This window comes from Pecten maximus, chromosome 7 (genome assembly GCF_902652985.1).
Source record: "Pecten maximus chromosome 7, xPecMax1.1, whole genome shotgun sequence".
Classification (NCBI taxonomy): Eukaryota; Metazoa; Mollusca; class Bivalvia; order Pectinida; family Pectinidae; genus Pecten; species Pecten maximus.
This window is the reverse complement of record NC_047021.1, coordinates 20,723,500-20,738,823: the sequence shown is the minus strand read 5'-3', so window position 1 is coordinate 20,738,823 and position 15,324 is coordinate 20,723,500. Positions and strand designations below refer to the sequence as shown.

Sequence of the window (15,324 nt, the reverse complement as noted above, 5' to 3'; positions counted from 1 at the left end):
CAAGTATTGCAACTTAACGTTTCAAAATATCCTTATTCATGTTTAAAGTAAGTCTTAATTATGATTATTCACTGTAGCCGACGTGAAAATGATATATTAATATATAGTGTTTATTTGGAGACATAAAGCGAAATCGCACGACATTACATATGTTGGTCAAAAATAACATGATAAGGACACAGTAAGTTGTAACAGTCTAGGTAAATTTGGCCAAAGGCGATGCTTAGAAGTTATAAGGGGGCTAGATCAGCATTCATTAAAAGTACTTTTTGATGTTAGCCGAACGATGAATATGGAACACATCGGGATGTTGTATAATATGGTATATCAGTACTAGTCATACAGTTTGGAATAGATTTGAACAATATATGGTCAGAAACATCATTGGGGAAAGGGAAATAGATTTTGCATGGATGGTAACTGGGGCCTTAGGGAAGAACCCAATATTGGAAATAGAGTTAATGCCTTTTAATCGCTTCTTGACAAAATGTCCTGCATGGATTTGAATCAGAAAGAGTTTTGATGCAAAGATTACTGCAAGGATACCGTATGAAATATTCATATTATACACGAATATATCAGTTCGTTATCAGAGCTTAAATAAGTGGAATTTGCGTATTGTAGTCCTATATAGCATTCTAGATGGTTACGCACGAGAGACTTACCTCGAATAAAACTAAAATATCTATGTAACGTAGATATAAATACGTGTTCTGAATTCCCATTCATGCTAAAGATCCCGGATCCGACCCCGGAGTATCTTCCCCGTATTATATAACCAGGAAATTGTACAATGTAGCATGATATAAGAACTAGTGGGCTAACGACGAACCGGATGCAAGGGTGAATACAAAAGGCATCCACGCATCACCTTAAAAATTATTCAAAAATATTTCACTATTAGTATGTGAAGAAATTCAGACAATGCTTGACATAGTAACAGGTATATAAGGAGTTCCAAACACTGTAAATGATTAGAGCGGCCTGTTTACCTGGGTGATAAGCTGTATCCAGTAAACGTAAGTGATATGTATGTTAGATTTCCTAAGTTTCTTCTTAGCTTTAAATTTTCTCAGAAACGGTAATAAAGAAACGAATAAACGACTAAATTTTTTTTTTAGAGATAAATGAGTATATGCTCTTTTTAATAAACGACTAATTTCGAAGTTCTCTTATCAAAATGGCAATTGTAAAGTGTATCTTTATTATATAGGGATATGTGATGTCTATTTTATTTAAAAGTTAATATTTAAATGGTAGTAGTGATAGAAAGAAAAACTTTCAGGCTCGAAACTGAATGCCACTTTACTTGAATTAATTTAACAGCGTAAATTGATTTCACATGGAGCTGAATTATCTGTTTTTAAAGATTTGAAATTCGCTGTTGGTTTTAATGAAAAAAATTACTTTCAGGTTCAACATGGAATGTCACAGAGTATATTTCATCCTTTTTGCGATGTCTTCCCTGTGTATTTGTATTGTTGTAAGCTTCGAATGTGACATGAACGCGGAGGTTTGTGAAACAAGCCTTGTTGTTGATAACCAGCTAACTATGACCTCCTTAACCTCAGGGGGAAATGTCTGCGCAAAAGGTGGAAAACTATACAGTAATTGTGATGATAGGAACGAGGAAATCCCTATGAGCGAAGTCATAACCGCTGATGGATGGGAAGAGAAAAAAGTTGTAGTCGTCGCTAACTTGAGCCTCTCCAACAACCCCATCATTGTATACAAAGACCAGAGATTGATAATTAAGGTGATCAACAATTTGTATTCTGATACAGTTACAATACACTGGCATGGTCTTCTACAGGAGAATACCCCTTGGATGGACGGGGTCGGACTTATCACACAATGTCCGATATTACAGGGTCAGTCCTTTACGTATGACTTCATTGCCAATCCTGCTGGAACATACTGGTATCATTCACATGTTGGCATGCAGAGAGTGATGGGCCTGAACGGACCCCTAATTATCAGGGAACGCCATGAGGATACAATTGAGGAACATATTATGACTGTTCAGGGATGGAATCATGACTGGGGTGCTGATCATGATTTTTTGGCCCATTTCAATCTGACTTCAGTTCTTATAAACGGCAGAGGAAGATACTACACAAATACTTCAACAAATGATCACAACGAAGCGCCATTAGAAACGTTTTCAGTTGAACAAGGGAAGCAATACAGATTCAGAGTGATCAACGTGGGAAGTGGGCATACGTTTAGGGTATCAGTGGACAATCATGATATCAAACTCATAGCCTCTGATGGAAGAGACTTCATTCCAGTTGATGCGGAGTCATTTATTTTTAGTCCAGGAGAACGGTTTGATTTTATTTTAACCGCGAATCAGTCTGTTGACAATTACTGGATTCGTGCTGTTACTATAGGTCCAAATAATTTTCGTATAGGTGAGGCAATTTTGCGGTATAAAAATGCGCCATTGGTTGAACCCGTTACCTCAAGGAAAGACTGCACACTGTCTTCTAAATGCTTTGTCGTTAACTGCCCCTTTTCGTATTTTCCCGAGAAGGATTACATAACCTGTAACCGTTTTGCTGACATGCGAAGACAAGGAAATGATCCTGCACCGTCCCCTAATGGAACTGATTCTGTGTTTAAGGAATATTTTCTGAATTTTGGATTTCCTGGGAGAAATAGTACCCCAGCTTCAGTGAATGGAATTCAGTTCGTACTTCCTAGTGTATCAGCTCTGACGCAGCCCCAAGAAATTGACGTTACTTGTGAAAATGCTGGATGTGGAGAAAATAAACTTTGTAAGTGCATGCATTCAATATCAATCAATGAAAACGAAATCGTCCAGCTTGTTTTACTAAATATGGGTATAGGAAGAAGAGGAGCGCACCCTATACATCTCCATGGTTATTCGTACTACGTTGTCAAGATGGGATATGCAACCTATAACAATGTGACAGGTGAATTCATCTCACAAAACGAGGACATTAACTGTCGTGGTGTTGGTGGCCCAAACCAAAGCTTCTGTAATAAGGCTACGTGGAGCGATCCAAGCTGGCTAGGAGGTAATGTACCGGGTATGGAGCTTCAACATGCACCGCGGAAGGATACACTTTTGATCCCTAGCGGATCATATGCGGTGATACGAATAAAGGCCGGTAACTGGGGCGTGTGGCTGATGCATTGTCACATAGCTACTCACTTTCAGGATGGCATGGGGTTAGTTTTAAATGATTCCTTCGCGTTGCAATCGAAGTCATCTCCGCCAATCGGGTTTCCTCAGTGCAGGAGTTTTCCATCGGCGTATGAAACGAGGAAGGATGGTGAAATGGAAGCAATGGAAGATACTGACCAGGCATCTGAAAACGGTGAGTAGTTTGATATATCGGTAAACAAATAAAAAGGGGCAATATTAAATATTAGATTCAGTTATTTTTACGCTTTTGGGATATTTACTAAAATTGGAAATATACCGAAACGCAAAAAACATGACCTTAAATTAACATTATTTTCAGAGAATGGCCATAATATATGCCCAACTGCGTCATATGTAAAATATTATGGGTTTATTTCTTAATTCAATCATTTGCGATTATCGAATTACCGAAATGGCCAATAATGGACCCGAAAACGAGATAATTAACCCGATATAGTATTCTTTGGTGTTTATAGAGGTAATATGTTAAATATTTTTATTTATTTTACCTGGAAGCATTTTGAAATAATTATCAAAATACCCGATTCACGACTAAATTTTCTATTATGACGAACTACCGAAACGGTGTTCAGTTCACATTAAATTGTCCGTTTTTGAAGAAAGAGGACTCTAAATATAATTCTTTAATATACAACTGAGAAATACCTAAACGTTGAGGGGTTTAAATGACCTTGAAGTGTTTGAACTATGTTTTTTAATCTCACTATTTTAAATTCAGATTGATATTGTCAACAATCTGGTTGCGTTAGACGTGAATTAAAGAAAGAGCCAGAAAACGGAAATCCGGATTATCTAAAAAAACAAAACAAAAAAAACCCTTATTAATATGATATTCACTTATTTTGATATTAAGATTTCTTGTAATTTGCATTTCTATAACTGCTGAAATATTGTGTTTGGTTCTCTATATAATATTGCTGTGGAACTTTAAATTTCTTAAACCAATTCATTTTAATAATTTGTAAATTTTCAATTTTCATCATGACTTGAAATTCTCACTATTTCATATTTCAAACATGGAGTAATCAATGAACTGATCAATTGAAAATTGAAATCAAGGCAATGATTGAATATTTTTCAATATATTAAAACAAATCATCAGATGACTTTTTATGCTTTGCTGTCACAAAATTTCAATTAAAATTCTAAAATTGAATTAGTATATATATATACTAGCCTGTAAATATCCACAAAGCGAGTGTAGTCTACTGTACTCACAGTCATGCTAGTAGATAATGGAACATATACTTATTGCCTACATCGAGTGCTTAATTGTGTGAACAATAAAACAATAAGAAAATGGTTCATACATTTCTGAATTGAGCGAATACACGATGTATTGATTTGTACTGATAAAATATTTCCGTCGTAGATCATTCCCATGTAAACACATCAATTTCGGGTCCATTTCGGAAATATAAATACATATGATGGCAATCGGATCGTGTATGATTAAACACTATTTTAAAATATTTCTGGATAAATTAGATTAAAGATATTTTACATATGACCTTTGTACACAGAAAAGAATACTATATGGTTTCCATTCACTCGTAAAGAGATCGATTCGGGTCCATTATCGGCAATTTTAGTAAACCAACTCTGACGGCAATCAGGCCGCGAATCGTGAATATATATTAAAAAAAATTAAAATACTTCTCGGTAAAAAAAATCCCTAATATTTTACATATGATACATTTGGACATTGGAGAACATATAATTGAGTCCATTCTATGAAAATAATGCCAATTTAAGCCCTATGTTTCGGTAATTCCAAGTCAATGTAAGTCCGTTTCCCCGACCCATTTTTTTATTTGATTTGATTATCATGGTAGACAGTACATAATACCGAGAATAGAGCTTCATAAACAAAATTAACAATATTCCCCCAAAAAAGAGATAAATTCCTAATTAAATAAGATATTTTACATTAACCTCCCATGACCAAAGGTGAAATAAAACTTGCAAATTTCTTCTGTATTATTCCGATTTTGATATATGTAAATATATATATTTATGCATGCTCCACATAAAACTAAAACCAATGATTGAATTGAAAAGGCCATCTTATACAAGATGACAATTTATTATAGAAACACGAAAATTATTATCGCCAGAAATATTTTGAAAAGCTCATCATAAGATGGCTAATTCCGCATCAGTATTAGAACAAAATACAAATTGTATGACAATTTACATCCTTAGGTGGGTATTCAACAGAATTACGCCAAAATACAAATCGTATGACAATAATCTTAGGTGGGTATTCGACAGAATTACACCGACATAGAACAAAATACAAAATGAATGACAATTTACATCATTAGTGGATATTTGGCAGAATTACCCAAAACCGTATTACTTGTAAAAGGGTGGAATGAGGGTGGGCTTCGAAATAGCTTAATTTTAGATTTAGTGCTATATGCGTAAAAACAAAATGGCGATGATAAAAAAAAAATTTCAATTGAAGAAAAGTTAACAGCCAATCACCGACCAGCAAGTGCTGTATGCTCTGGGGCCCACAACGGGATAAAAAGGCCCCCATAAAGGGACATAACCCCAACAGAATAAAATTACAAAAGAAAATTATTGTGTTACAGCATAAAATCAGCTATTTGCATAGCTTGCATTTATGCATGCTCCACATAAAACTAAAACCAATGATTGAATTGAAAAGGCCATCTTATACAAGATGACAATTTATTATAGAAACATGAAAATTATTATCATCAGAAATATTTTGAAAAGCTCATCATAAGATGACTTATTCGGCATCAGTATTAGAACAAAATACAAATTGTATGACAATTTACATCCTTAGGTGGGTATTCGACAGAATTACGCCACACAGCAAACAAGCATTGTTAAACAAAATGGCGATGATAAAAAAAAAATTCAAGTGAAGAAAAGTTAACAGCCATTCACCGACCAGCAAGTGCTGTATGCTCTGGGGCCCCCAACGGGATGAAAACGCCCCCATAAAGGGACATAACCAAAACAGAATAAAATTACAAAAGAAAATTAATGTGTTACAGCATAAAATCAGCTATTTGCATAGCTTGCATATATTTATATAGATATGGAATGCTTCACTTAAATAATATAAAATTTGTAACTGCCAGATTGCAGTTATGGAATCTAATAACACACCCCCAAAAATGTTCTCTCCATATAAAAGTGTGATTTGTGCGATTACAGTGTACATTGCTGAACTGTGTGGTTCAGTATGATTGGATAATCAATATTGGAAAGTGACAATAAATACGGAATGTGTCGTCCCATTGGATGAACTTCTGTAATCTTTGTGATCAGGTTTGAACTTGAAGTTTTCTTTTCCTATTAGCTGAATTAGTCGATGAAGATAGTCTCTATCTGGTTGTTATCCTTTATCACATTGTTAAGAATGATTTTGCCAGGAGTATGCCTTCTCATATAAAGATTTATTAACATCAAATGAACCCTGAAGTACCATGCATGATTGAGTAGTTACTACAGTTTCAATAGGATACATTCCTGATTTAGGCCTTTATGAGCAGCTCTAGTTTTGGTGTTCAATAATTCTTTTATACATGTTTCATCATAACAAGTTGAACTATGCCTAACTAACGATGGAACTAACCTACATTTAGTGCATATTGAAGAGTTGGCATCAACAAGGTCACAGAGTCCCGACTCATGAGAACTTCCCGAAAAACGACATATTTTATTTGTATCCTTCCAAGACAGATCAACTTACTTCCAATTTCATTTAGGACCTTACAGAAACATGTATTCAATCATATCAGAACAGCTCCAAATATGTCAAATTATTTGCAATTAATTCCTAAATCAATATCAGTCAATTTTTCAACTTAAAACTTAAAAGGTTACTGATTTTGCATTAAACAATAATGTTCGTTTACATCACTTGCAGTACTTTGATTATTTTTGTTTATCTTTATAGACGTGTACAAAGTGGCCTTCTGGGTGATGTTACCTGTGATGATGGTGTTGCTTCTGCTCACGGTTGCCTACATCGTATATCTTCGCAAACAAAACCTGACAATCATACAGGGATCGGCTGCTGGAACGGAAATGACAGCCAGGTCATAAATCATTTTCCATCATTGCGTACATTTTGTTTTTAAAGAATAGTCATTTCAAGAATTGTCTGAAGCACTTCTAACTGTCACTGACACTCAAACTATTTGTGTGTTAACAGACGTACGTTTTGACAAATGAATACTTGTAAAACCATATAGAATGATAGGGTTTGTTACCAAAATACCAGATTCACGACTAAATTTCGACTGAATGTTCCTTCCTGTAATTGTTTTAGAAGGGTGTTCAAGCGAAATTCATTGTACCACGCTGGAAGTATGACAGCAAGGGGTTTTGCAGGTGTTTATTTTGGTGACATTCCAGATATATAACATCAGTCACGTTTGTGGTAATAGTTTAAGGCTTTTTTTTATATTTGTCTAAACCTTTCTGGTGATCTAATGTCTGTAACACTACTAGAAACATTCCTTTAGATATATTAAAATGCATGTCATTCTAGATGAATTTCCAGGGGGTCAGTAAACACATTATAAATATATTTTCTTCGCGATAAATACGTAAAACATGTTTTCTTCATATTTCAATATTAGTATAAAATCACCTTAAATCATCATTTTTGGCGTCAAATGTACATGTGCATGTAACTACTTTCGTAAGGATGCTGAATACTGCCACATCTAAGTGTAGATGACTGTAGATAATGTATCGCAATTAATTCGGAATTTTGTTGAAACATTTTCTCTATGTACTTGGTTTCGTAGATAAATAATACCACGAAATATACTAACATAACAATATGGTTTGAAACTTAATAAGTTTTTCAGATCGTTGACATTTTTTCTTATTCATTTAGATTACTCACACCAACAATGGAAAAAAAAGCACCAAGGTTTATTGCTTTATCATTTTTTTATTAATTAAAACAACAGCATATATTAAAGAGGCTTGCCCACAGAGAGATAAGAAAAATTGGCTAATAGAAAAAGATTTTTTACACATGACAGATTGTTGGAATTGTTGAGTTTTTCATTTTATTTTCCTTATAAAACGCTGAAAAGTGATATTAAAACCTCATTTTTAAATATTATTTATTTAATCGCAACCCGCAATAAGTCTAATTTGATTGACACATCAAAGAAACAAGCACGTGCACAGTGCCGCACAGTGATAACTTCAAAGGCAGCGGCGATTTACAAAGAAGATTTGCCGTTATATTCCATACATTTCCCTCTCAGGTTGAGGTTTAAAACGTCTTTTAAATACATATTCTGTAATTGTTTTCAAGAAATAAAGTCGGAAAGCCTCTAATTTTGTCACATAGAAACGTGTACTGAAGTTTATTTAGTGATCGGAGATGTGCGTTTACCGGTCCGTCTGCGGGTAAGCCTCTTTAAGATATAATATGAAAGTTGAAATATTATGTGAAATATAATTTCGTAAATTAACACACTAACAAGCTTGTTCTGATGAATTTTTTTCTCTCATACAATTTTAGACATCATTGTAGTAATTATAGAATTCATATAAGTTTATTACGTCTATACTATAATGTAACATTTTTATAACATGTAGTGCATTTACATCATTTATTTAAATACGTTTTTTTATGTTATAACATTAATTTGCACAACTTATAACATGTAAATTCATACTAATTAAATTTAATATATAGTACTAATTTTCATATATTTCAGAATTGTTATTCATCATGTAAGTATCAAAGAATTATGTCATATTGTGAACAAAATGAAATGTACATGGAATATGGAAATTTTTCCGACATGTATATTTAGATAATATAGTTTTAAATTTTGTTTATTACAATGTCCCATTTATGTTTATTGTGAGATAAGTGTACAATGTTTGATCACTTGGCAATTTTCTGAAAATTGGTTTCAGATATATTCATTAAAAAGAATTATGTTAAATTCTTACAAATATCTGGCAGTGCTTATCCATTCCATTTCTGGAGTGAGGGCACATTGTATGCTTTTAACAAATATATGTACAAATTATTGACGATATATCATAATTCACCAGAATACGGTTGTTTTCCTGACGATATTTGGCGAGATGTAGTATAAATGAAAATAGTTAATTGAATTTGCTGGATCATTTGGATCAAGAAGCTTACTTCACAGAGGAGTAAAGAATAAAAAAAACCCAGACATAATACACGCTAGCGGCGAATGTTTCATGATCTAAAGTCATTTAATGGTGTATGAGTAAAGTAACAGGTAAAAAAGCAATGAGGAGACAATAAAATAGTAGGATTTCATTAAAAAGTAAATAAAATTGTACTACTTACTTAATTTCTGTGAATATTATATTCACATATTGTGTTGAGGCTATTAAAACAGTCCGTTTGGAATCCATGTTTCATGTGTAGATAACCTACATTATTCCTGGCAAGAAAAGCATTGCTGCTTTCTACAATACTATAACATTTTACATAATACATATTCTTAAAATTACATTGTAGTAACGATAACTGAATCGAAAAAGCATCATACAATATTCTCTATACACACTTACAGTGAATTTTATTTATTTCATGAAAATGCCAAACAAGTTATATGAACAGTCTTATACTAATCGCACTTGTTGGTCCCGATCAAAGCGCATGAGGGAGGAAAACGGAGTACCTTTGGGAAACCGAGCAGGCGACCCCATATCTTTTCACGTCCAATTGGTGGATCGAACCCCGAACGCCTACGTAAAATGCACGACTGTGCCTCCGACACACCGACGCCAACTTGCTCACACAAACATACACTATATTAGTTAGAGACAGGATCTAGGCACGCATCAAACATGTCACAAGCTCACTTACTAGACACGCATCACACATAACAAAATCTCACTCTCTAGACATGCATAACACATAACACAAGCTCACTATCTTGACATGCGTTGCACATGACACAAACTCACTCTCTAGACATGCATAACACTTAACACAAGCTCACTATCTAGACATGCGTTGCACATGACACAAACTCACTCTCTAGACATGCATAACACATAACACAAGCTCACTATCTTGACATGCGTTGCACATAACACAAACTCACTCTCTAGACATGCATAACACTTAACACAAACTCACTCTCTAGACATGCATAACACTTAACACAAGCTCACTATCTAGACATGCATCGCACATGACACAAACTCACTCTCTAGACATGCATAACACTTAACACAAGCTCACTATCTTCACACGCATCACACATGAAGTTTTCCTCCTTGTACATTTTGTAATAGGGCGAAACTGATGCCGACTTTATAGTGCTATCTTACTGAATAAAGCTGATGACACATAGCTGGGCATTTCACCTGGTCGCATTATACCGACAATGTCGATAGCTATGAAGAAGTAGCAACTACCATTTCTATAGAGTTTGGTATGTATGTCTCGACCAGGCGATATAATCCAAAGCTTTCATCACAGGGTATCAGTGGACGATCATTATATTAAACTCATAGCCTCTGATGGAAAAGACTTCATTCCAGTTGATGCGGAATCATTCATTTTCAGTCCAGGAGAACGATTTGATTTTATTTTAACCGCGAATCGGTCTGTTGACAATTACTGGATCCGTGCTGTTACTACAGGTTCAAATAATTTTCGTAGAGGTGAGGCAATTTTGAGGTATAAAAATGCGCCATTGGTTGAACCCTTTACCTCAAGGAAAGAATGCACACCGACTTCAAAATGCTTTGTCGTTAACTGCCCATTTTCATATTTCCCCCAGAAGGATTACATAACCTGTAACCGTTTTGCTGACTTGCGAAGACTAGAAAATGATCCTGCACCGTCCTTTAATGGAATTGATTCTGTGTTTAAGGAATAATTTACTTTACTTGTGAAAATGCTGGGGTAGCAGTGTACAGTAAAAATGCCAAATTCTGAAAAATATGGCACATGTTTTAGATATGTAAACATTGCCAGTTAACCTTACATATAACCTCTAATAAAGTATATATATTTGAAATCTGTACAACATTTGCAATTTTAATAGAGCTCTGAAGGATAAGTAAGCTGATATTTTCTGTGATTTTTAGAGCTGTGAATACCATGGTAACAGCTTAAAAAATTCTCAAAAATTGCAAAATATTATGATATTTGACCCAAAATGGCACAATTCTCTACACAATATTTTTTCTGAAACCTGTTTAAAATTAAATATCTCTATCCCAAAGACAGAATTAATCTTGTTTGAACATATGTTGTAAATTAAGTTTTTCCACTATCTTAACTTTTCTGTGGGCTTCCATTTTGCGCTGTAGGCGAAACTAAATTGCCTGTGTAAACACATGTTCGGAAAATCCGGATATTTAAAATCCGGAACCAATTTATTGATTTTTGTTTTAATAAATGTGAAGCCTGTATGTACTACTTCATACTGAATATACCAATTATAGTGTACATTTATTTTTACATTTTTTATGCATATCATAATACAGGAGTTATTTGCTTAACAAAAAAATTGCCCATGGCCAGGCTGTCTTACTGTGGTGTGCTACCTGGATGTGGAGAAAATAAACTTTGTTAGCGCATGCATTCAATATCAATGAATGAAAATGAAATCGTTCAGCTTGTTTTATTCAATATGGGTATAGAAAGAAGAAGAGCGCACCCTATACATCTCCATGGTTATTCGTACTACGTTGTCATGATGGGGTATTCAACTTATAACAATGTGACAGGTGAATTCATCTCACAAAACGAGGACATTAACTATCGTGGTGTTGGTGGCCTAAACCAAAGCTTCTGTAATAAGGCTACGTGGAGCGATCCAAGCTGGCTAGGAGGTAATGTACCGGGTATAGAGCTTCAATATGCACCGCGGAAGTATACACTTTTGATCCCTTGCGAATCATATGCGGTGATACGAATAAAGGCCGGTTACTGGGGCGTGTGGCTGATGCATTGTCAAATAGCTCCTCACTTTCAGGATGGCATGGGGTTAGTTTTGAATGATTCCTTCGCGTTGCAATCAAAGTCATCTCCGCCAATCGGGTTTTCTCAGTGCATGAGTTTTCCATCTGCGTATGAAACGAGGAAGGATGGTGAAATAGAAGAAAGGAAAGATGCCGTAGTTGATGAAGACCAGACATCTGAAAACAGTGAGTAGTTTAGTATATCGGTATATAAATATAAAAGGGTGAATATTAAATATTAGATAAAAAATTCTAATACAGATATCAATCCATTTTATTCATGAGATTAATGTTTAAGGACCATAAATTAAATCATATTGATAAAAATATCTTACTCATCCTCATTATCATTTATACACTATTCAATTGATTAAATGTTTATTACATTAATTACGTCAACCTAGTAGCTGAAAGATGTCGTTTTTATTTTTGTTTATCTTTATAGACGTGTACAAAGTGGCCTTCTGGGTGATGTTACCTGTGATGATGGTGCTGCTTCTGCTCATAATTGCCTACATCGTATATCTTCGCAAACAAAACCTGACAATCATACAGGGATCAGATGCTGGAACGGAAATGACAGTCAGGTTATAAGTCAACCTTTTTTTTTTTATCATGGCGTCCATTTTGTTTTTCTTGCATTGTCATTCCAAGAATTGCCCGATGCAATTCTAACAGCAACTGAAACTATTTGTGTGTTAATAGACGTACGTATTGACAAATGAATAATTGTAAAACAATACAGAATGATAGGGTGTGTTACCAAAATCCAAATTACTGTTCAAGAAAGAGACAAAATCAGAGTATTTTCGACTAAATGTTCGTTCCTCCTAATGTTATAGAAAGGTGTTCAGGAGGAAAGCATGACAGCAAGGGGTCTTGAAGGTGTTTGTTTTGGTGACATTCCTGATATATAACATAAGTCACGTTTGTGGTAATAGTTTAAGGCTTCATTGTATTTGTCTAACCTTTTCCGGTGAATTAATGTCTGTAACACTACTAGGTGCATTCATTTATATATATTAAAACTGATGTATATTCTTCTAGTTTGAGTTTGATTTTCCTAAAGTGAACTCAAGTTATTGGACGGAAACCATTGTGCGGACGACGCCGACACCGACGCCGACATAGTAATATCTATATGTCACCTTTTCAAGGCGACACAAAAATGATGTTAGAACACCTTTTGACCCGTCCACATTCGGTAAGAACGCTAACGCGGACACATGGCTTAAGTGTATTATTAAAATGGGTACCGGATTGAGCACATTTCTGTTGTCCCCATTTTTGCATTCTTACAGAAAGTGGACGCGTTGAATAGGTCCTGTGAAACAGCCACCTTAGGCGATCATCGCTAAATTTCGCTAACACAAATTCTTTGGGAACTCTCGGATGAATCAAAATGTCGCATATTTCTCGATGAGTTCAGGAGGGACCGGAAATAGTTTTTCCTCAAAAACGCTAACAATACACAACACAATGATATCTCCTTCCGCGAAGTATTTGTTTGTGATTAAATAATATGATTTACGCTTTTATATGTTTGAGGACATTTGTTTAAGATAAATAGATTATAGAAAAACATACACAATGACCTGTTTTATCCCTGAGTATTCCGAAATATTTTCTGTACAAATTATTACGCTTGCTTCCTGATTTGTGCGAGGGGAGGTAACTCGTATACTATCTAGTTGATGCGACATTGGAATGTCAGTTCGAGGTCTTGGGTTGATAAAAATGGCCCTCATCCGTCGAAAATTGTTTTTAGTCTCGCATTTTCCAATTTGCAACCGATAAGTGAAATACCAAATTGCTTTTATATTTGATACTTGAAAAGAAAGTAGAATACTTCTGATGTTTCCATGGCGATAAAGTGGTTGCATGTTTTAAATCAGTCGATGGTGAAATGCTTGTACAAAATATATGAAACATGAACGTTTGATTCAACAAGTCACAGGAACAGATAAGGTTAGCCTATTCATCGGAAACAAATTAAAACTTCCGAGACGAGTTTCTTCACGAAAGTTGTCAAATATCTAATCGTCATACTGATCAGTTAATGCACAGAGAGAGAAAAAACTCTTAATTTGAGTACAATCTAAACACCAAAATATAATGGGAGAATAAATCACAGTTATGTTATAAATAGGGAATCGCGATGTGGTTTATCAAGAAACATGACTGACATCACGGATCAATCCATCTAAGAATTAAACTAAATTATTGTATGCCAATTCAAGTGAGGTTTAAAAACATAATTCTTCACCGTTCATCACATCTTTAACGCAACTTCAGCGTTTTTAAAGTAAATTAAATTCCTTAAAATGACAAAGGATAATCATCAATAAAACAATTAGGAATGCATTTTTTTAAAATGTCTTCTTATTTCCTGCTATTTTATATTTGTAAACTACTTGCTTTTCTCCTGTATTTTATATTGTGTACTGTCATAATGACGTTATATTCATTTTTAAACGAACATTAATGTTCATTTTTAAACGAACATTAATGTTCGTTTATTAGAATCCAGAGTAGAATTGCTGTGTATGCCCATATTTGGCGACGTTTTCATCATGCACCACCTACTTCCGTTTTCAATCCAATATGGCTGACGCTTCAAACCATAGACTTAGCGGTATATCAAAACAGAAGTCCGTAATTTTACTCAAACTAATAAACTATATTCAGAAGATCGTTTTGCACATGCATGCGCTTATAAAATTTGTATCCTTGATGAATGTGAATGGTTAATGACGTAAATTGTACGCATTAGTTAGAGGTCAACGAACAACTTTGTACAGTGTATTCAAATGCGCAGCGCCGGATGTTTTTATTTTCGTCCTTATGCACAGTAGTACCGGATGTTTACAATTTCCCTCCAGCCTCTGCTGTTTTAAACACATACTCAGAAATATATTTACATATAAGTCCGCGATTCTATTTAAATGTGTAAAATATATTTACTAGCATATTGTATTTTTGAAATCAAGGTGTGTATTTCACTAATTAAGAGGAGAATATATATATAAAACAAAAAATAATTTTAACAAAGATAAACGGCATAGTTTTAGTGCTGGTGGTTATAATGTAAAACTGCTGGTGATATAAATTAACGAAATAATGCGTTTCAGCATGGATAA

The 15,324-nt window shown here is 34.4% G+C and overlaps 2 protein-coding genes across 2 annotated transcripts; both read left to right on the top strand.

Moving 5' to 3' along the window:
• Positions 1 to 951: 951 nt before the first annotated feature.
• On the top strand, positions 952 to 8,104 carry LOC117331873 (laccase-like). Its single transcript, XM_033890827.1, has 3 exons — positions 952 to 1,019; positions 1,414 to 3,347; positions 7,140 to 8,104. The coding sequence occupies exons 2-3, from the start codon at positions 1,421 to 1,423 to the stop codon at positions 7,286 to 7,288; spliced, it is 2,076 nt and encodes a 691-aa protein (XP_033746718.1). The 5' UTR covers positions 952 to 1,019; positions 1,414 to 1,420; the 3' UTR covers positions 7,289 to 8,104.
• A 3,577-nt stretch (positions 8,105 to 11,681) lies between these two features.
• LOC117331872 lies at positions 11,682 to 14,557 on the top strand. The gene is made up of 2 exons (XM_033890825.1): positions 11,682 to 12,370; positions 12,630 to 14,557. The coding sequence occupies exons 1-2, from the start codon at positions 11,800 to 11,802 to the stop codon at positions 12,776 to 12,778; spliced, it is 720 nt and encodes a 239-aa protein (XP_033746716.1). The 5' UTR covers positions 11,682 to 11,799; the 3' UTR covers positions 12,779 to 14,557.
• Positions 14,558 to 15,324: the final 767 nt, after the last annotated feature.